The following is a 22,128-nucleotide window of genomic DNA, read 5'->3' as shown; positions in this document are numbered from 1 at the left end:
AGTTTCTGAATGAGGATGGACTTTGTGGCTCCCCAAAATCCCCACTTGGAGCTGCCAGGGAGCCTGGAGGGTGACTCTGATTTCCGTAACTGGGAAAGTCTTCACCTGCATTTTAAATTAGTGTTGCAACAGCATCAGGCCTGAGGCAAAGGGAGCAGGACACAGGTGGGATTCTCTGTCACTGCTCAGCCACGTGCAGGGAGGGAATTGGAAGCAGATGTTGGCCAAAAAGAGCTCCAAACCCTTCCAAGCCACTGAGCTCACAGGTCCCTGGGCTGCCTCTGCCCCCAGTCTGGGCTTAGAGATCTGCCCAAATCAAAACACCCAGAAATTTAAATGGAAAACTTCTGCCTGAGCAGGATCTGCTGGATTTACCAAGGCTCTGCCATTCCAGGGTGCAGGAACCTGTCTGTGCTCTCTCATTGTGCTTTCAGTGAGACTTGGGAGGATGGGAAAAGGCAGGATGGGCAGAACCAAAGGGATTTTGTACCTTGTGAGGATGCACATTTGCACAATGTATTTTAATTTTCCTTCCAGCTCCTTCTCCATCAGCTGCAGGGAAAAAAGGCAGGATTTCCCTGAGATCCATGTTTGTGCCAAGGGATGCACAGGCTGTGTCCGAGGACAGGCAGGACAGCCCACAGGCTGTGTGCCAGGGGTACAACCACAGCTCCTAAAGCAGAGGGATCACAAAATAAATGTTTGATTTTAGGATCACAAGGTGCTCAGGCAAAGATCCAGTGCTGAGTCAGGGCTCTACCAAGTCCCCTACATTCTCTACAATAAACAGATGGGGTTTTTTGGGGGAAGGAATGCCTTTTGCAGACACTGAGGTTGAAAAAAATCAGTAAATCCAGAGCACACTTAAAAAAATGCTTGTACTTTAGAAAAGAGAGCTTTTTAAAAATTCAAATGGTTTTCCCCCTTTTCAAAATAATTTCCCTCTGTTTTATTATCTTTTTAAAGTTTTTCATGCTCCAAATGCTTTCAAAAAGATATTCAAAAGGGTTAAATATTCACTCTGACCACCCGAAAGATTTTCTCCCACCGTGTTTTTATTGCGCTGAATCAAAAGAAAAACTTTTTGGTTCAAATAAACTTGAAACAATTCCTTCTCCTCCCCCCTTCCCTCCAGCATTTTGGTTTAGCCAGTGAGTGGAAAAATCAATTATTCGCACTCCTCCAGCCCGATAAAAAGCTTCAGGACTCCACAAAGAGGCTCGAGGGAGCAGTTGTGTTGTACAGCAAATAAAACGGGCTCAGGCTCTCAGCTCTCCTGGGTCACCCGGGATCCTGCGCTGAGCTCGGCGCTGCTGCGGTGACACAGGCAGTGGAGAGGCAGAGCATTGTCACCGGGGGAACTAAAACATCCTCCTGGGGGGACATCACATCCTCCTGGGGGGACATCACATCCTCCTGGGGGGACATCACATCCTCATGGGGGGACATCAGATCCGGCTTTGGTGGGGACATCACATCTCCCTTGGTGGGACATCACATCCTCATGGGGGGACATCAGATCCTCCTTTGGGAACACCACATCCTCCTTCTGGTGGGACATCACATCCTCCGCCTGGTGGGACATCACATCTTCATGGTGGGACGCATGTCATCCTGGTGGGACATCACATTCTACTTTGGTGGGACATCACATCCAACTTTGGTAGGATATCACATCCTCCTGGTGAGACATCACACCCTTCTTTGGTGGGACATCAGATCCTCCTGGGGGGACATCACATCCAGCTTTGGTGGGACATCACGTCCAACTTTGGGGGGACATCAGATCCAGCTTTGGTGGGACATCACATTCTCATGGTGGGACACACACATCACATCTAGCTTTGGTGGGACATGAGATCCTCATGATGGGACATCACATCCAACTTTGGTGGGACATCACATTCTCCTTTGGTGGTTCATCAGATCCAGCTTTGGTGGGACATCACATTCTCGTGGCGGGACACACGTCATCCTAGTGGGACATCACATCCTCCTGGTGGGACCTCATGGCTGAGGTCCCTGAGGAGCTGAGGCTGCCCTGACCTGTCTGGAGCCAGGGCTGAGCCCGTTCCCACCCCACAGTGACAGACACCCCAAGGGACAGCCCCAGTGCCCCCAGCCAGCCCCTGCAGCTCCCAGAGCCACACTGCCTGCAGGGAATGAGGGGGGAAGGACTGGCATAATGGAGATAAATAATGCTGTGATGTTTCAAGATACAGTCTCCAAGCATGTTTTTGGTTCCAGGGTTTTTAAGGGTGAATTTATGCATAGCTGCAGTGGAAGTAGGATTTTTAAGCAAACTACACATTAAAAGTAAATCAATATTAATTTCTGGAGTCTTTTATTTCCAGCCTCCAGCTGGCTGCTGTGTTTGCTCAGCCCTGTAAAATCTGGTAGGAAAGCTGTTGAGGAAGGAGAAGCTGCAGAAGAAGGCCTGAGAACATGTGTCAAAGGAATGTGACACTCAGGGCCATCACTGTGACAGCTGCTCTGGGTCGTGTCCTCCTTGTAAAAGATTTCAAGGAAATGAAGCTGAGGAATGCAGAAAGGTGAAGATGGGGATCTCTGTGTTTCACTAAACAAACTCAGCCCAGGTGAAACCTGGGTGGCCTCCAAGGGTCAGCCCAGATGGAGCCGGAGCCTTTTCCCACCAGGAGTCATCGAATCCTGGAACGGTTTGGGTTGGAAAGGACCTTAAAGGACTTAAAGATCCGGTGCCACCCACCCAGTGCCACCCCTGCCCTGGGCAGGGACACCTTCCACTGTCCCAGGTTGCTCCAAGCCCCGTCCAACCTGGGGACACTTCCAGGGATCCAGGGGCAGCCACGGCTTCTGTGGGCACCTGTGCCACAGGGATCCACCAGATCGCCGCTGCTGGGAGGGTTTTGGCCTCGGGGCTCCATCAGCCGCTGGTGCCGGGGTCAGTGCCGGTTCCGGTGCCAATGCTGGTGCCGGGCATCCCCAATCCCGGGGCTCCATCAGCCGCTGGTGCCGGGGTCAGTGCCGGTTCCGCTGCTGGTGCCGATACCAGTGCTGGGCATCCCTAACCCCAGGGCTCCATCAGCTGCTGGTGTCGGTGCCGGTCCCGGTGTCGGTGCCGGTACCGGGCATCCCTAACTCCGGGGCTCCATCAGCTGCTGGTACCGGTGCCGGTGCCAGTCCCGGTGCCGATGCCGGTCCCGGTGTCGGTTCCAGCGCCGGTGCCGGTCCCGCCCCGTCCCTCGCTGCGGCTCCGCCCCGTCCCCTCCCGTCCCGCCGCCGTCCCCGCCCGCCGCGCTCCCGGTGCCGCGGGGCAGCCGCAGCATGGCCGAGCTGCGCATCGCCCCGGCCCCGAGCCCCGCCGCTGCCCCGCTCCCTCCGCCGGCCGCAGCCCCAGCCCCGGCCCCGGCCCCGGCGCCGGCCCCGGTCCCGATCCCGACCCGCCCCTCGGCGCCCGCCCCGAGCCGCCCATAAAAGCGGCCCCGCGCCCGCCCAGCTCCGCCGCCGCCGCCGCCGCTCCGCCGCCGGCCATGGCCAAGGACCAGCTGAAGCCGCGGCTGTGCCGAATGCTCAAGGGGGAGAGCGGCTACGGCTTCCACCTGCACGGCGAGAAGGGCAAGAGCGGCCAGTTCATCCGCAAAGTGGAGCCCGGCTCGCCCGCCGAGGCGGCGGGGCTGCGCGCCGGGGACCGCGTCGTGGAGGTGAACGGGCTCAACGTGGAGCAGGAGACGCATCACCAGGTGCGGCCCGGAGCGGGGGCACGGCCGGGGCACCCCGGGCCGAGCCGGGCTGTGCCCGCTCCAGCGGGGGTTTCACCCGAGATATCCCGAAATATCCCCGCCGGAGCATCCCCGGCCTGGCTGCGGTGGGGCGGCTGCGGCGGTGGGGCTGTTGCAGCTGTGGGTGGGTGTCCCGATGGGGTGGGTACCGCAGTGGGGTGGGTGTCCCGATGGGGTGGGTACCGCAGTGGGGTGGGTGCCCCGATGGGGTGGATGCCCCCCGAGATGCCAGGGCCGGGCTTTGCGTGGCCCGGGAGCCGCAGCTCCGTGCGGGGTCGCGGCGCCGGGCGCTGCAGTCGCGTCGAGGTGGGGAAGGCGAAGGAAGGTGTGTGTGGGGCTGGGCAGGGCTCTGCCGCGTTATGCAATCGGTGGTGGAAAGGAATGGGGAGACCCGGGCTTTATTTCCGGCTCTGCTGTGGGTTTTCTTGGCTGCTTTAGGCGAGCTGCGCCTGCCTGTGCAGCTCGGAGTGTAGGAAGATGCCTGAAAATCTCCAGATAGAGCTGTGCAGATGTTCAGTGGTTGGGCTGGCCAGGGAGCGATAGGGCTCGGAGGGGAGCCCTGGCTCTTTCTGACCACGCTGGGACCGGGCAGCTCCGAGGGTGCTGTTTCTGCTCCAACAGAAGCTGTTTGTTTCAGGCTCTGGCATTTTCTCCTTGTAAAACTGAAACTTACATTTGTCAAACAATTTAGTCTAAAAAAACCCAAGAAATGCGGAAAAAAGCAATGAGAACAAAAACAAACAAGCAGTGAGGTTCAAGCTGCTCCAGTCCTGCTGGACTCTTGGAGCCTGGCAGGGGCACAATTTGCCTCGTGGTTTGTGGGGCTCTGCAGGATTTGGTGTTTTAGTAACTTAAAACATCTGCTCAGCCCCGCTGCCAGCACTGCAGGGGACAGAAATGGGATGTGCCTGGACCCTGCAGAGTTTTGGGGGGCTCTGTGTCCCCAGACCTCACCCGAGGTGTGGATGTTGCTGTGCTGAAGGTGAAGCTGATCCTTCCAGGTGGCTCCAGTAAAGCCCCGTGTGCTCCTCTCCATGAGCCTGGTGGGGTTTGGTGGCGAACTGAGCTTGTTTTGATGCTCTGAGCCAGCCGTGTGAAAGTTGATGTTTGTCCTGAGAGCGGTTTCAAACCCCTTGAAGGAGGATCCCCATCTTTGATGTGGCTGGGCAGGAAGGAGGGCTGTGTTCCTGTGGTGCCTTGGAAGCCAGCAGAGCTCCCTGCTGGTGCTGGGCTGCTGGGGACGGGCGATAGCGGAGCCAGCTGCGCCTTTGAAACGTGCTGGGGCTTCCCAGTAGGTCAAGTGAAATGGGAGGGGGAAATTTCTCTTTCTTCCTTTTTTTTTTTTTTTTTGGTTGTTGTTTGTTTTTGTTGTTGCTGCTGGCGGCAGCATGGAGCGCTGGCACTGCCTGCTGCAGAGCAGTGATTGGAGCAGGGTGTCCCATCCAGGGTGTCCAGGAGCTCGGTGCCACTCTGGCTGCTGTGGCACTGGGATCTGTGACAGTGCCAGTGGTGGGAGACCTGCCTGCTCTGGGATCACCATTTTCCTGCCTCGATGCCACAAGAACCTCTTCATTCCCCCAAAGCACTGATGGGCCGTGGTGCGGGCGATGCCCTGGTGGGTCACACGATGGCTCTGAGCAGCCACTTCACTGTGGCCCTTCCTCTGCTCCTTGCCCAGCCTTGAACAAGTAACACTTCTCTGTGGCACAGGGGAGCCCGCAGCACACAAGGCCTCGCTGGTTGGGTGTAACTGTGTTTCCAGCTGAAGCTGGCAGCATTTTTGTCTTTGTTCTGTTTTTTTTTTTTTTCTTTGGCCATGCCCAAGGAGCGAAGGCAGTGCATGCTCTGTCTCAGGCTTGCATGCTGGGTTCCTCCGAACCGGGCAGAGCTGCAGCTCCTGGGCACAGAAAGGCTCCTGCTGCCCGGGGAGCCTGGCAGCATGGAGCAGGGCATGGGCACCTCTGTGGGAGCTGCTGGTGGCACCGTGAGTCCTTCCTGGGCGCTGCTGTTTGGCAAGGGTGGCGGGGCCGGCATTGCCGGGCTGGTGCTGCTGGCGCAGGGCTAAAGTCTGCCTGGGTGGGGCTGCGGAAATGGTGGGGCTGGCTCGGGTGCTCAGGAGGTCCCAGATGAGCAGGGCAGGCTGCATTGTCTCCAGAAGCTGCGGGACTCCAGCCTGGGAGCATGGCTCGCAAGCGGGTATGGCGCTGGGCAGGAGCTGCCTCCCACCTTTTTGCTCTGCCCCCAGGGACACCTGCTGCCTTGGGGGGCTCCTCGCAGCCCCTGCTGCCTTGGGGGGCTCCTCGCAGCCCCTTCTGCTCGTCCTGCTGGTAGGGAGGGGGCAAGGGGCTGCTCTGTGCTACTTTCCATCCCTGCTCAGCCCCCAGCGCTTGTGGGACCTTCACTCCATGGCTGCTGTTGCTGTTGGGGGGCTCGGCCATGGGGTGAGCCCAGCACTGCTCCATGCCAGCTTTGGACCCTTCTGCGGACCCTTGGAGTTTCTCTGCAGTCTGTGGGACCCCTGTGATCCCCTGTTCTGCCTGGAGAACCCGAACTGCAGGCTCTGGGGATGTCCCTGCAGGGCCAGCACCTTCCCCGTCCCCGTCTTTGCTGCCGTGCTTTGGCTGCTGCTGCTGCCAGGTCCCCTCTGGGAGAAGTGTCCCTGCACAGGCTCTGCTGGTGTCAGCAGCACTGTCTGATGGCAGATGTAAATGGATCTGAACGGGAGCAGATGGATTTTGTGGGCCTGGTGGATCAGCACCCTCCAGGCTGGTTCCAGGAGGGATCCTGGATCGCTGCTGTGCGGGTAGGGGCTGCAGTGGATGAGTTGGTTCAGCCCTGGCTGCAGCCTGTGCATTTCTTCCAGGCTGGTTTTTTTCTTGTTTGCAGATACCGGCTCTGTTGACCTTGAGTGGAGCTCGCGGGGAGTAAATAAATGCTGGTTAATTGCGTATTAGGCTCGTTTGTCGCTCTAACCTTGGCGTGTCTGGCTGCTGTGACCTAGATCAGAGCAGGAGCCCTGCAAGGAGCCCCGGGCTGCTTTTGGGGGTTCCCAGCATGTCTGGGGTGTTCAGGGCTGCCCCATGGCTGGGGATGGTGGCTGAGCAGCGCTTGGAGCAATGCCACCCCTCCTCCTCCTCGGGATGAAGGCCTGTGCAGGGAGGAGGTGCCCTGGCAGCTGCCAGCAGTGAGTCTGGAGCTGGTTTCCCTGTGGATGTTCTGGGTTTTCCCTGTTTCCATCCCGCTCTGGTGGGATTTAGCCCTGCCTGGCTGTGGGATCAGCTCCTCCTGGCTCTCTGCAGTGTCAGTGCCTGTCGGAGCCTCTGCCAGTCCCTGATCCTGCAAAGGAGCCGGGCACAGCAGGACAATGTCCCCATTCAGCCCTGCTGGAGCTGGATCCTGCCGGGGACGGGCTCATCTCCCGCTCCCAGCACTGGCTCCCCTCTTCTCTGCCGCTTCCCAGCACGGGCTGGGGATGGGTGCATGGATTGGGCTGTTTGCTTCCTAAATCTACCCCTAGCCTGCACAATGGTGTGGTGGGGACAGTCCAGCACCTGACTGCCCTCATTGGTGCTTGGAGCCTTCCTGTGCCCCCTGGCTCATGCCCTGCCCTGGGTATGGGAGTAGAAGGACACCCTGGATTGAGGAGATGAGGGCGTTTGCTTGGTGGGACGGAGGGTTGCTGATGCTCGAGGGGCAGTGCCAGCCTCTGGAAGCTCCTGACCGAGCAGGAGGCCATCCCAGGTGTCCGGGCAGGGTGATCCTGGCTGGCAGAGCTGCTGTATGGCTGCAGGACCTGGGCTGGAAGAGATCCCCGGGGATCTCCCAGAGCTGTGTCCTTGTCCTTTCTGCCCCATCACCTGTATCTGGGAGCACAGCCCTGTACCAAGAGCAGAGCTGCATTGCTCGGGGGGAGCTGATGGCCCTTGGGTGCCACCCCTGAACGTCCCCATGGCTCCATCTGAGCCGTCCCTGTCGTCCCCAGGTCGTGCAGCGCATCAAGGCCGTGGAGACGGAGACGCGGCTGCTGGTGGTGGACAAGGAGACGGACGAGTACCTGTGCAGCCTGCGGCTCACCTGCACCGAGGACATGGTGCACAACGGCATCGTGCTGGGCTCGGCAGTGCCCCCTGCCAAGGGCCTGCCCAGCGACAACGGCGAGCTCTGGAAGCCGCAGCTGGATCTGAGCGGGGGCGGCCTCCAGAGGCATTCCCACAGCTTCTCCTCCCACGGCAGCAGGAAGGTGAGGGGGCCTGTGGGGAGTGCATGGGACCCCTGGGATCTCCTTTCTCCTTGGGCACGGCTTGTCCCATCAGAGAAACCCTTCTGTGTGTGGGACTCGTCCTGGGGACCCCCAGTGTCCCTGTGGAATCTCTCACTCCAGGCAGTTTGGGGCTGTACATTCCCTTCCCTCCGGTGTCCCGAGGGTGTCTTGAGCTGCTGGGGGGCTCTGGGGGGCTGCCAGTCCTGGGGACAGTGACCCCACGGTGCCTCAGCCAAGGCTGGTGTCCCAGCCTGGGTCTCAGGCTGCCCAGAGCAGGGCTGTGGCCAAGCTGGAGCTCATGAATGAGCTTCTCTGCCTCCATTATTCGCCGGAGGGAGGGAACATCTGGGCTGAACGTGTTCGCAGCTTTTTGCTGAAATGGGAAGTTAATTGGCTCTTTTCAAGCGGCCTGGGTCTGGCCTGGGACTCGGCACTAAGTGCCTTTTATTGGTAAACTCCTTTCCAGAAGGGAAGGAATTCGGGGTGGAACAGGTCCAGTTTCCATGGCTGCGGGGCTGGAGCCGGCGCCGGCAGGAGCGGGGCTGATAGCGGGGCTGGCAGGAGCTGCTGGGTGCTCTGTGCCCTGCTCCACGGCCATCTGTGCCCTCCCGTCCCTGTCCCCTGTCCTGTCCTTGCTGCTCTGGGCTGCTCAACAGCCTCTGCAGCACGGAGCTGCTGGGATCCCCTCCTCCTCCTCCTCCTCCTCCTCCTCCTCTCTGGGGGCCCTGCAGGGGCTGCACTGCCCGCCTGGTCTCTGTCCCCTCGCACTGGGGATGAGTGCTGGCCCAGAGGTGGCCACTGGGCTGCCAGGAGGACATCCATGGGAAGGTTGGGAAGGTGCTGTGTCCTCAGGAACCCCCCCGTGCAGATAAGGGTGATGCTGGTGTGAGGCAGGAGAGGGGCTCCCACCCCTGGTGCTTCCCTCTGGAGCTGTTTGGAGCCTTGCAGAGAAGGCTCCCCCTTCCCTGGGCCAGCCCGGGAGGCTGGGCTTTATTTCCCTTTATTTTCCTTTATTCAGTGCCTGATTTGAAGCTGTGTGTGCGCGAGGGTGCTGCTGGCTGTGTTTCCCTGGGGCTGCAGCCCCCCGGGACAGGGACAGGAGCCATTCCCAGGGACAGGGTGGCTCTCACAGGGACATTTCCTGCCCCGTTCCCTGCGCTGGTCGTGCTCCAGCAGCGGGAGCTGACGGGAAGTCAGGCCGGGGAACAGGACGGTCCTTTCCGGCCTTTGGGCTGTGGCTCCTCCGAGGAGAGGGTGGGACAGGGAGAGCAGGGCTGGCAGGGGGAGGAGAGCCCCTGTTCCCCCCAGAGAGGCTGTTCCTGGGCACTCAGTGCTCGCTGTGCTGGACACAGGCCTGATATATGGGCTGGATACGGGGGAGCTGGCTCTAGGAGTGATTCCCCCCTTGTGGCGATGGGTTTGCTCCTGCTGAGCACCCTGGGGTGGTTTGTTCCTGCCCCAGCAGCTCTCAGGAGAGCTGGGCACTGCCAGCTGTGCTGCCAAGGTCGTTTCTCCATGCCAGAGCCGTGTGTGACTCTGGGGTGAGGCCAGGGGTGGCTGGAGCAGCAGGACCTGCATCCCGCTCCTGGGCCTTGCCATCCTGCTGGACTCAAGGTGGTGAAACCTGCCCCAGGCTCCTGCTCTGGCTGCTGTGTCCCCCTTGCCGGCTGCCAGAGCAGCAGAAGCGGTGCTGGACCCCGATTTCTGCCCTGCCCTGTGTACCTCCATGGGGCAGCTGGAGCCTGATCCTGACCCAGCAGCTCACAGGCACTGCAATGTGCAGCTCCTGGATACGGGAGATTGCTGCTGCTGCAGTGAGGCTGGGATACACCCAGGGATTGTTCCCCAGCCAGATTCAGGGCTTTTCTGAGCTTTCCTGGAGGTGTGCAGTGAAGGAGAGGAGGCAGCTCCTTCCCCCTGCAGACCCGTGGCCCCAAGCTGTCCCTGTGGGAGCTGGGGCTGCTGCTCCAGGGAGCTGCATTTTTGTCAGCAGCGTTTGTTTATAGAAAGCCTGGAGTTTTCCTGGATTTGAGGCTGGGGTTGTTCAGGGCAGCCTGAGGAGAGGAGCAGCTGAAACAGAACGAGGAGGGAAATCTGGTGGTGGTGATGGAGCAGGAGGGTGGGCACAGCCCTGCCACCCCCCAGAGCTGCCCTGGGTGTGGGGAGGTCACCGTGCACCCCGGCAGGGAGCTGTGCCCAGCACCTCGTGCTGCAGGAACCTCGGTGGTGCCATGAATAATTCAGCACGTATTTAAAATCCTGCCCGGGGAGCAGCTCGGCAGGGCTGGCAGCCAGCAGCTGTGCCCGTCACAGCCCTGCTGTCCCCAACACCGTGGCTGTGGTGGCACAGGGAGCCAGGGCTGCCCTGACCCGCAGCATTGTGCCCGTTCCTGTCTCTGCTGGGCTGGGGAGGCTTGTCCCACTCTGTCCCCTGGCAGGGCGCGTGTCCCCCATGCCAGGTTCCCAGGGCTCTGGCTGTGCCCTGCCTGGGGTGCACAGGTGGAGTTTGGGGGTCCCAGCGTGCCAGGGCTGCTCTGGGTGCTGGCTGTGAGCTGCTTTAATGGCAGAGGTGCCTTTGGGCCACGACAGGCTGTGATAAACCCCGGGGCTGGTGGTGTGTGAAAGGCAGGGGAGCTGCAGGGCTGCCAGCACCTCGCCTGGGTGCTGCTGCTCGTTCCAGAGGTGTCCTGGTGGCACCTTTGCAGGGCTGTGGCCCTGCTGTCCTATTCCTGCAGGGCACTGGGACCCCGTTATGGCCATTGGGGATGTCCTTGGGACTCGCTGCCTTCTCCAGGTGTGTTTGTAGGAGAAACAAGAACAGCAGCAAAGCCAGAGAGACGTTGGGGTGATGCAATTGCCTTCCTTCATGCTCTGGTCTGCAGGGGGTGGGTGTGAAAAGGGACCTTTACAATCCTTGTGAAGGATGAACTTCTCCAGGGTTTATCCTTTGGAGGACAGACCCACATCTTGGAGCTGCTGGATTCCAACCTGTTGAGTCTGGGGATTGAAATGGGAAGGAATTAGTGGCTGGTTGCTGATTGTGCTGTATTGGGGAGGGATGGGGCACCTTAGGGTCACTGCTGGCAGGAGCTGGGGGCAGCAGGATGGTGTCCCTGGGGTGACAGGGGGTGGTGGCAGCAGGATGGTGTCCCTGGGGTGACAGGGGGTGGGAGCAGCAGGATGGTGTCCCTGGGGTGACAGGGGGTGGTGGCAGCAGGATGGTGTCCCTGGGGTGACAAGGGGTGGTGGCAGGAGCTGGGGGCAGCAGGATGGTGTCCCTGGGGTGACAAGGGGTGGTGGCAGGAGCTGGGGGCAGCAGGATGGTGTCCCTGGGGTGACACAGGGGTTGGTGGCAGCTCCTGAGCCCCGCATGTGCCTGGGGACAGCTGTGCTGCTCTCTGAAGGACAAAGGACCAGGTGTGGGGTCAGTGCTGACCTCGAGGCAGTCAATATTTACCCTTCTCTCTGGGCCAGGAGTCAGAGCTTGTGTCTGTGGCAAACAAACCCCAGTGCTGTGATGTGTCCTGCCCCAGCTCTGTGAGGGGAATAACTCAGCACAGATGTCTTTGGAGCACTTTGCCAGCTCAGCTGAGGCCCAAAATTTAGGGCTTGTAGAATAACCACAGAGATGTAATAAAACCAAACATGAGCAGAAATGTCTGCAGCAATTATGCAATTTAAAAAAAAATAAATAAGTGGATGGTTTGAATTAAAGCGCTTCCCTGCAGCATCTTCCACTGCCCGCGGCAGGCTGGGCTCTGTGGGAGAGGTGGGAAGGATGGCACAGCTCAGCCCTGGCACAGCCCAGCCCTGGCACGGCCTGGTGAGGCTCCTGCTGGGCAGGGAGAGCTGTGGGGAGCCCTCTGTGTCCCAATGCATCCCTGCCCTTCCCACAGCAGCTGCTTTTGGGGATGCTGTGGGTCTGAGAGGGCAGAGATGAGGGGAAGCTGTGTTTGTGCCACCCTGGGGGCATCAGGGATGTGCCACTCTCGGGACTTTGCCCATTTTTGCTTTAAAAAAACACTTTGCAAAGCCAACTGTGCGCCTGCAGCGTGGAGCTGCCCCTGGCTGAGGACGTGGATGGGATGGATGAGGGAGGGAAGGTGCCTGGAGAGGCTCTGCCAGCCCCACAGTCCCTGCCATGGGCACCCCTGTGTCCCTGAGGGTTTGCCTTGGTGGGAGCTCAGCCAGATGGCACAGGGCTCCCTGTTTTTGGGATCTCCATCCCGAGCAGCAGCGGCAGCAGTCGGGCGGGGCTGTGGGGCCGCCCTGCTGACCCCGCTGCATTATTGATGTCCCCGGGCTGTGGCATCGCGTGTCACCGGCTGGGGGTGGGCTCGGGAGCGGCTCCAGCTCCGCAGCGGGGGCTGGGACACCTGGGGATGCTCGTCCTCGTCCCTGGGGATGCACATCCTCATCTTCATCCCTGGGACTGCCAGGGCCAGGCTGGACCCAACCTGGCATAATGGAGGTGTCTGAATGAGATGGACTGGGAGCTGCCTTCCTTTGTTAGGAAACTTAATCCACAAACACCCGAGGTTTGTGTCCAAAAAGGAGACAGAGGAGTCCTTTTACTTTACTTGAATGAAGGGAGAGGCCATGGGGCATTTCCCAGGATCTCCTGAGTTTTTGGAGGACTCAGCCTCCTTTTTATCCCAATTTCCAGCCACATTTCGCTTCTCTCTTTCCCCATTTCTTGAGAGGTTGAGACCTCCCAAAACGCCTGATACCAAAGATTTCCCTCTAATGTAGAACCCTCCCTTTTAATTTTTAGTTCTTACAGAATTAGGTGTTTTTCCCCATTGGCTGAGGTACTTGGGAGGTTCAGACTCCCCAATACACCTGATACTAAAGATTTCCCTCTAATGTAGAGCCCTCCCTTTTAATTTTTAATTCTTATGGAATTTAGGGGTTTTTCTTCCCCATTTCATCTTTCAGTGTCTAATGTCATTCATCAACAAACCGAAAGTTTATTTATAAAAGCAAATATCTTTTTCCATTCATCAATCAGTGGAATCCTTCCCATTGTTTCTTTTATCTCCCAGTGCTGGTTTTGTCCACCAGCAGACCCACAGCTGGTTTGTGAAGACAAATCCTCCCTTCCTCTCACCATCCCGGGATTCTGTGATGGTTTTGGGGTGCTGCTGCTGAGGGGGTCTGTGGGGTGGGGCAGCCCCGGCTCTGGTGCCTGTCCCTGTGCGCTGTCCCCCTTCCCTGTGGTGCAGGTTTTGGTGAGTTTGGGGCTGGCAGCGCAATTCCTGGAGCTGTGTTGGGATGAGCAGCGTGTGCTGGGCATCACTGCAGCACTCCAAGGAGGTGCTGGCAGAGATTTGAGCCCAATCCTGCTGGGAATGCTCTGACCAGGGTTAGTGTGGCAGGTCCCGTGTGCTGGGGCAGTGCTGGCAGGTTTTCCTCTTCTGGCCGTTGGTGTCAGAGCTGAAACACCTCCTGGGAATGGGGTGGGTGGTAATTACAGCTGTGGCTGCATGGAAATGGGAGCAGCTTCTTTGCTGCTCCTGCCCAGGGATTTGTTCTTGTTTTCTGCTCCTGCCCAGGGATTCATTCCCATTTTCTGCTCCTGCCCAGGGATTCATTCCCGTTTTCTGCTCCTGCCCAGGGATTCATTCCCGTTTTCTGCTCCTGCCGCAGGGGATGCGGCTGGAGGATCCCGGCAGGGCGAGCCCCGGCTCCCGCATCCTCCTGGTGCTGCGGGACGGGCATGGATGCCCAGAGCTTCCCTTTGCAGGGCTGGACAGGCACTCCCGCTCCAGCATGGCCCTGCAGAACGGGCTGGGGGCTGTTTCGGTGCTCTCCCCGCTCCAGGCTGCCCTGCACAGCGGGCCGGGGGCTATTTCTGTGCCGGGGCATTGCAGGAAGCCCCTCCCGGGGAGGAGAGCATCCACCCCGCAGCACGAACTTCCTCCCCGCGGTATTTTTAGCGAAACACAAAGCGGGCGGGAGGCAGATTAGCATCGGGAGGAGCCGTGCCCTGCCAAGAGCCTTTGTTCCCGGAGCCACGGGGGATGGTGGGGTCGCCCCGGGACCCCCCAGCTCCCGGGACAGGGGAGGATGCTGCCCCAGCCCGGAATGGGGATGCTCAGGGTGGTCCAGCCGGTGCTGATCCCTTCTGCATCCCCCAGTAATCAAAACCTTTCCCTCTGATATTGAGTGGGAGCTGCTGGAAGTGCAGCTCCATCCCTCCCCAGCCCCCTCGGCTCTCAGGATGGGCTCCAGCAGCTTTCCTTCAAACCCAGCCCCGCTCACCAGTGGGCTCCCGGCCAGCTGGGGACGGTTCTGTTCAATGGCAGAGCTATTAAATGGTTTAGAATAAATTAAAAAATCTTCTGGCAGCGGCGGGGCCTCGTGCGTGTGCCCTGGCAGCTGCACAGAGCCTCTGCTGTGCCTCTGCTCCATCCCTGGAGCTGCTCCAGCCTGCTCGGCCCTGGGGGCTCCACATGGCACAGGAAACCCTCAGACAATATCGGGCTTGGGCTGGGTTTTCTTTTGGATCCTCTGTTTATTCCTGAGAGCCGGTTGTGGAGAAGGGGATGATGTGCTGCTGGTTCCCAGCTGTTTGTGCAGGGCTGTCCCAGAGGGATAAATCGTCCCAGGGGTTTGGATATGGTCCTGGGGGATGCTGTGGCTGTGGGGGAGTCCCAGCTCCTCCTGCTCCCACCTGGGGCTGTGGGATTGCTGGTGGGCAGTGGAAACTGGGGGGGCAGAGGTGCCAGTGCTGCTGATTCCAGTGTGAGCCCCCAGGCTGGAGGGGGCCAAGGCTTCCACACACACCTGACTGCCTAAAGAGGTTCCAAAGAGCTCCCTTTAACCATTCCTTGGGTGCTCTCAGCCCTGGCAATGTGGCATCACCTCTGTGTGGGTCATTCCTGCCCTCCAGGCTGGGGGAATGATGCACCCAGCACTATGAATTGCTCAGGGTGCAGTGAAGGTCTGTTCTGAGCTGGTTTTGTCTCCCAGTCCTTTGCTCTGGATATGGAGATTTTACAGGCACTGCTGGTGGGGGACTCCAGGCTGGGATATGGGAGAGCAAAAATTAAACTTGCAATCAGTGGAGGCTTTCTGCAGATCCACAGGTCTCTATAAATAAGGAATTGAACCTCAAGCTGTTGACATAATTCTTTCTGGCAAGATCCATATTGTAATTTAATTTCATTACATTTTGCCTGGACTCCTGAATGTTTTGGTTCCATTGCTGTGCACGTTCAGACCACATCCAGACCTGGAGCTGGATTCTGTTGGCTCAGTGTCCCTCTTTTCCCACTAAAGCTTTGCAGGAGTTTGTTTCCAGGTACAATAAGCTGGTGTGGGATGTTTGTTTAGCGGTGAGCCTGTGAGAGCCAAATTTTGGTTGTTTTATGAGCACTGGGAAGGGGAGAAAGACAATTCCCTGCAGGTGCCAGTGCTGTGGAAGTGTGAGAGGCTGCTCAGTGGGCAGGGAGTTCTGGAATGGTTTCTGGAAGGGGCAGGTCAGTTAATCCACCCCCTTCCACCATCCCAGGGTGCTCCAAGCCCTGCCCAGCCTGGCCTTGGGCACTGCCAGGGGCAGCCACAGCTGTGCCAGGGCCTGCCCACCCTCACAGGGAACAATTCCCAATCTCCCATCCATCCCCGCCCTCTGGCACTGGGAGCCATTCCCTGGGTCCTGTCCCTCCATCCCTTGTCCCCTCTCCAGCTCTCCTGGAGCCCCTTCAGGCCCTGGGAGGGGCTCTGAGGTGTCTCTGGAGCCTTGTCCTCTCCAGGCTGCACAGTTTGGGCTGCCTGGCTGTGGTTCTTTCCCCTGGGAGGGTCTCCAGCCTGGCACTGAGCAGTCCCAGGGATGCTTGAGGGAGGAGCAGCAGTGCCTGGGTGCCCAGATGTGCGCCCAGATGTGCTCCAGGGCCTCTCCATCCCCGTGTGCTGGCAGTGGGGTCGCTGCCTGCCCAGGCAGAGCCTGCCCTGCTGCCCCTGGGCTGTTCTGTGATTAACCCCTCTCATGGCATTACAGGGGCTAATCCCCCTAAAGCCCCCAGCAGCACACAGGGGGCAGGGAGGGCTGATCCCCCTTGTCAGGCTGAGCTCCCAGCACCCCTGGGGACGTGGCCCTGGCACCTGGCTGAGCTGGCACTGCCTGGGCTGTGCCAGGGAATTCAATTCACTGCTGCTGGGCCCTGGGCAGGGGCTCTGCCCAGCCCTGGCACCTGCTCCTGCCCACCACACCAGCAGCCGAGGCCATCCCAGGTGAATCAGTTCACTCTGGCTGTTCATGGTTAGCAGGATTTAATTAAGACAGGCCCTAATTAGCTGTAAGCGGGTGAGCAGCCGGCTTTGCCTGGAAGGGCTCCCTGCCCCTGTTTGGCAGCTGGGCTGAGCCAGGGGGATGTGAGACCTTGCTTGGGGCTGGGCTGTGGGGATGAAGTCCCCTGGGAGGGGCTGGTGGGTTGTGCTGGGCACCCAAAGCCCTTTTTTGGGTTTGCCAGCACCGTTTTTGGGCTGTTCCCCCTTTCTGGGGGCTCTGTGTCCCCCTGGCACAGGCAGGGATGGCAGCGTGCCCAGCGCCCCAGCACTGGCCCTGGCACCCCCTGCAGCCCAGGCTTATCAGCAGGAGCAGCTGGTGCTGGCTCTGGGGTTATCTCAGAGATCCTCCCTGCCCCAGGAACCTGTGTGTGCTCTGCCCAGGGCTCCAGGGGCCAGCCCAGCCCTTATCTGCCCTGCCCTGCTCAGCTGGAGATAAGCTCAGCTCCCTGCCAAGGGGTATCCTCATCTTTAAGGAGCTTGGGTCAAAAAATGTCATTTTTGGAGCTTGGCAGAGGAGCCCTGATGGTCCTTGGTCCTGTCAGGTCCTGGGTTGATCCTGGGACCTGATCAGATGGGATCACTTGGGTTGATCCTGGGTTGATTGGAGTGTCCCAGCAGGGCTGGGGGATGCCTGGGGAGGTCATGGGAGGCTCAGCCCAGCAGATCCTGTGCAGGAGCTGTCATTTGGGGGTTTTTGGGACAGGGGAGCAGCTCAGTGTGGAGCTGAGGCTGGGAGCAAGGCCCCTCACCCCCCAATTCTGGAAAATGGCACCCTGGATGTTTGATTGCAGGGATTCTGAGCACAAAGGGCCCCTCTCACACTGGGTGACCCCAGGGGGGTGCCCTGAGCTGCCTTTGCTCTCTCTCACCAGGAATGCAGAGGATGTTTGGAGCCCTCCCCCTGCCCCATTTCCTGCAGCCAGCTGGGCTGCCCGGCCAAGACAAATATTGGGAGTAAACTCTTGAACTTCCCTGGCCCAGCACTCACAGAGCAGAGCCTGTTCTGGGGCAGGGGCCGGGCTGGGGGCGCACATGGGTCCCCCTGCCCCGTGCCCAGCGCACCCCTCACTGCCAGGGGGGCAGAGCAGGAGGGAAACCAGCCCCAGAGGGACAGCGGGATGGCTTGTGCCTCCTTTCCACCCTGCCTGTGCTTTGTGGGCTCTGCCAGGCTGAGTGCAGCACCCACGGCCTCTTCCTCTGGGCTCTGGGGGCTCCTGGGGGGACCAGGCTTTGTGTCCTTGCTGGAATGTGGTGCAGGACAGTTCTCCCCATTCTGTATGAGATGCCTGGCTAACAGCTGGCTTTCTGCAGGATTGCGCCCTGTCCCTAAAATTCAGCCTTCGGGGCAGGTCCTGGTGGGTTTGAGCAGAGGGTGCTGGCCCTGGTGGGGTTTGCTGTGAGGTCACCCCAGTGCCACAGCCCCGGCACGGGGAAAAGCAGCAGGACAGAGCCTGAGCAGCCTCAGTCTTTGGGAAAAAACCTTTCCTTTCCCAAAACCTCCCTGTCCCGGGGTTTTCCTGGGAGCCCAGAGCTGCAGGACTGGATTCCTGCTCTGACCCCGGGGCACTGCAGGACAGGAATGGGGCCAGCCTCCACCAGGGTTTGTGATTGCTCAAGGCCTGGCCTCCAAAACAGCTGGGGAGGCCAGAGGGGCTGGGCAGAGCCTGGAGGTGCCTGGTTCCAGCACAGACCTGGCTGAAAGCAGGGCTGGGCTGGGCTGGGAGCCGTGCCTGGCTCTGCCCTGTGCAGGGGGCTCTGGTTTGGGTGTGCCATTGAGGGGCACTGCTCTGGTTTGGGGTGTGCCATTGGGGTGGCAGGGCTCTGGTTTGGGGTGTCACAGAGGGGGACAGGAGCTCTGGTTTGGGATGTGCCATTGGGGTGGCAGGGCTCTGGTTTGGGGTGTGCCATTGGGGTGGCACTGCTCTGTTTGGGGTGTCACAGAGGGGATGGCACTGCTCTGTTTGGGGTGTCACAGAGGGGCTGGCACTGCTCTGTTTGGGGTGTGCCATTGGGGTGGCACTGCTCTGGTTTGAGGTGTCACAGAGGGGATGGCACTGCTCTGTTTGGGGTGTCACAGAGGGGATGGCACTGCTCTATTTAGGGTGTCACAGAGGGGATGGCACTGCTCTGTTTGGGGTGTCACAGAGGGGCTGGCACTGCTCTGTTTGGGGTGTCACAGAGGGGGTGGCAGGGCTCTGGTTTGAGGTGTCACAGAGGGGCTGGCACTGCTCCGTTTGGGGTGTCACAGAGGGGCTGGCACTGCTCTGTTTGGGGTGTGCCATTGGGGTGGCACTGCTCTGGTTTGAGGTGTCACAGAGGGGATGGCACTGCTCTGTTCGGGGTGTCACAGAGGGGATGGCACTGCTCTATTTAGGGTGTCACAGAGGGGATGGCACTGCTCTGTTCAGGGTGTCACAGGGTGGGACAGCAGCTCTGTGCTGCAGCACAGCCCCAGGGCAGGGAGGGAGGGAGGGAGCGCTGTGGGATTGGGGAATTTCGTTCCCAGCATCGTTCTCCATTCCCGTTGTGCAGACAGCCCCTCCTCTGGCCCGGGGGTTCATGCTGAGCGTGGGAAGGAGTTTTTCCCCTGCTCCAGCAGCTCCAGCCCTGCTTGCTGACCAAGGCTTTATTAATAATAAATCCAAGGATTTATTCCCATTTGCTCTTTCCCCTCCCACCCAGCAGAAAACAGATCCCTGTGGATCTGCTGAGATCCCTCTCAATGCAGGGCAGAGATTCCACATTTCTCCTCTTGGACAAAGTCCATCCTGCCAGGCCCCACATTTGTGCCCCGCATCAGCCTGGAGCTGCTCCCCGTGGAGCAGAGGAGCTCTGCGGTGCCCTGGCCGTGTGTTCCCTTGGCAGAGCCAGCTGGAAAAGCGTTCTGTGTCCATGCAGACACGTGCACGTGGCGCTTGCTGCCTCCTCCATCCTCCCTCCATCCCTCCCTGGGCTGGCCCAGCTGCTCCCTGCTCCAGCCAAGCCTCTGCTGCAGCTGCTGCAGCCCTGCCCGGGGCACAGCGTGGGTGCTCTGCTGCCTCAGCCTGCTCCTGCTCCAGCACAGGGGGGGAAAATGCTGATTCCCACAGCTGGGGCTGACACTGCCCAGGATGGGGACACATCCATCCCTGCTGGGGAATCAGCTGAGCCCTGTGGGTTTGCCAGGGGACAGGGACAGCTCCATCCCTGCTGTGCCATCAGGTGGACTCTGTGGGGCTGAGAGGGGACAGCTCCATCCCTGCTGCACCCTCTGAAACTGCCTGGCAGCTGTGGGGCTGCAGGGAATGGGGACAGGGACGTCCCTGCAGCTCCATCCCTGCCGCACCCTGTGGGGCTGGGCAGAGCCGGTGTCCCCACATCAAGGCTGTGCCCCTCGGGGGCCCTCCCTGGGGCTGTGCCCACGGGCACAGGAGGTGCCAGGCGGGAGTGGCCGTGCTGAGAGCCCCCTTTGTGCCCAGGGATTTCCCCAAAGCCGCGGGGATGTCGCAGAGGGGCAGATCCAGCTTAGCCCGGGGCACCGAGGGGAGGCTGAGCTGGGATTGCTCTGCCAGGAGGGGTCTGGAGAGGGGCCCTGTGGGGCTGGGAGGGCAGGGCTTTTCCCAGGGCTGGGCTGGCAGCGGTGCCCTGGCACAGCCTGGCAGTGCTGCCGCCATGGGCTGCACCTCCCCACCCTCCACATCCTCCACGTCCTTCCTGCCCCTGTTTTCTCCTGCCTGGCACTTCCCTGGGCTCGCGGGGCTCTGGCACAGCTCTGCCTCCCGCAGCACCTGGCAGTGAGCTGGGCACTGGGTGGGGGGCACAGGGAGCTGCAAACCTCCTCTTGCTGCTGCTCTGGTGGCACGGGGTGGGGAAGGGCCTCACTGACCTCTTGTGGTGACTTTTGCACCACCCTGGCACCCCCACTGTGCCCTCAGCTGTGCCCACAAGGGCTGCAAGGCTCAGGGAAGTGTCCAGGACCCTGCTGAGGCTGAGGATGGTGCCCACTGTGGGCATCGTCCTTCCCCTCCATGCAGGGAGCTGTGCTGTGAGTCTGGGTTTTCCATGGCATGGCTCATCATCCTCCTCCTCCTCTCAGGGACTGCCTAAAAAATCAGAGAAATCTCAGGAATATCCAAATTGCCAGGAATTATCCCAGGAATATCCAAATTATCCCAGGAATTATCCCGGGAATATCCGAATTAGCAGGAATTATCCCAGGAATACCCAAATTGCCCTATCAGCTGCAGCCTGGCCGTGTGTCCTGCTGAGGAGCCCAGGCTGGATGTGTTCCATTGCTAATTGGAGTCACTCCCTGCCATCCTCACCCGCTGCCTTTGTGCTGCCTGCTGGCTCAGGGCGTGTGGGATGCATCCAGAGGGAGGCAGGGAGGGATGGAGCATCCAGAGGGAGGCAGGGATGCATCCAGGGGGCACTGGGTGGGTGCTGGTGCAGCCCCTGGATGGGCAGGAGCAGAAAATGGGAATGAATCCCTGGGCAGGAGCACAAAATGGGAATGAATCCCTGGGCAGGAGCAGCAAATGGGAAGGAATCCCTGGGCAGGAGCACAAAATGGGAATGAATCCCCTGCGGCAGGAGCACAAAATGGGAATGAATCCCTGGGCAGGAGCAGAAAGTGGGAATGAATCCCTGGGCAGGAGCACAAAATGGGAATGAATCCCTGGGCAGGAGCAGAAAATGGGAATGAATCCCTGGGCAGGAGCACAAAATGGGAATGAATCCCTGGGCAGGAGCACAAAATGGGAATGAATCCCTGGGCAGGAGCAGAAAATGGGAATATTCCTGGCTGGTGCGCACCCCCTGCCTGGGGGTGTCTCTGGATGCTGGATCTGCCCATTCCCAGCCCTGGCCCTGCAGGAAGGGCAGGAACATCTGCTGGTGTTTGGTGGGGCTGGCGTCCCAGTCTCCCCTCCCCCCTCCGTTATTTATAGCATTTCACCAAACATCTGGAATTTGAGCCCGCTGAGACTGACTGCAGCTGGAGGAGGGGATGGGCGAGAGCGTGTGGCCAGCAGGAGGGAGGGCGAGATGGATGGAATGAGCCCTGAGCCCTCCCAGAAGTCCCATCTGGGGGTGGGGATGGACCCCAGGGCTCTGAGCAGTGCCCTCTGTCCCCTCAGGACGTCCCCAGCCCTGGTGGGTTCTGCAGTGAGGTTTGTTTTGGAGGGAGCAGAGGAGCCGTTCTGCCACTTTCTGACCCAAACCGCAGGGAAAGGAGAGGAAACGCCGCGGCTGCTGGCTGAAAGTGTGTCAACAATGTAAATGAGGCAGGAGTGCTCCTGCCTGGGCTCTCTGCAGCCCTGCCGAGCAGGGATGGAAAGGTTTGACCTGTCCTGGGTGATCCTGGAGTGCATCCAGGTGCTGCAGTGTGACCGTGCTCACGGGGGTCCCAGGGTGACGGGGGTTCAGAAGGCTGATTTATTATTGTATCATTTATGTTATATCAAAACTATACTGAAATAATAGAAGAAAGGATTTCATCAGAAGGCTGGCTAAGAATAGAAAAAGGAAGGAATGATAACAAAGGTTTGTGGCTCGGCTCTCTGTCCGAGCCAGCCGACTGTGATTGGCCATTAATTAGAAACAACCCCATGGGCCAATCCCAGATGCACCTGTTGCATCCCACAGCAGCAGATAATCAATGTTTGCATTTTGTTCCTGAGGCCTCTCAGCTCCCTAAAGAAAGGATTTTCCATAAAAGATGTCTGCGACAGTGCAGCTCCTGCAGGGGTGTTGGAGCTGTGGGCAGAGCCCCTGGGGTGGGCACAGGGAGCAGGGGAGGGGGTCCCAGGCAGGACTGAGCTGATTAGGAGCCCT

The 22,128-nt window shown here is 59.6% G+C and overlaps 1 protein-coding gene across 3 annotated transcripts in view; it reads left to right on the top strand.

Moving 5' to 3' along the window:
* The first annotated feature begins 3,360 nt into the window (after positions 1-3,360).
* The window catches only part of NHERF2 (NHERF family PDZ scaffold protein 2), a 33,193-nt gene continuing 14,425 nt past the window's right edge, over positions 3,361-22,128 (top strand). For 2 of the 3 annotated variants that reach the window (XM_059484804.1, XM_059484803.1), the window contains exons 1-2: positions 5,928-5,957; positions 7,744-8,001. In XM_059484804.1, the coding sequence (XP_059340787.1) occupies positions 5,943-5,957; positions 7,744-8,001 (273 nt within the window). In that variant the 5' untranslated portion in view covers positions 5,928-5,942. Of the gene's footprint in view, positions 3,723-5,927; positions 5,958-7,743; positions 8,002-22,128 lie in introns of those variants that run through there. The other variant, XM_059484802.1, reaches the window with a different exon arrangement.

Source organism: Ammospiza nelsoni, chromosome 17 (assembly GCF_027579445.1).
Source record: "Ammospiza nelsoni isolate bAmmNel1 chromosome 17, bAmmNel1.pri, whole genome shotgun sequence".
Classification (NCBI taxonomy): domain Eukaryota; kingdom Metazoa; phylum Chordata; class Aves; order Passeriformes; family Passerellidae; genus Ammospiza; species Ammospiza nelsoni.
This window is presented reverse-complemented; position numbering and strand designations above follow the sequence as displayed.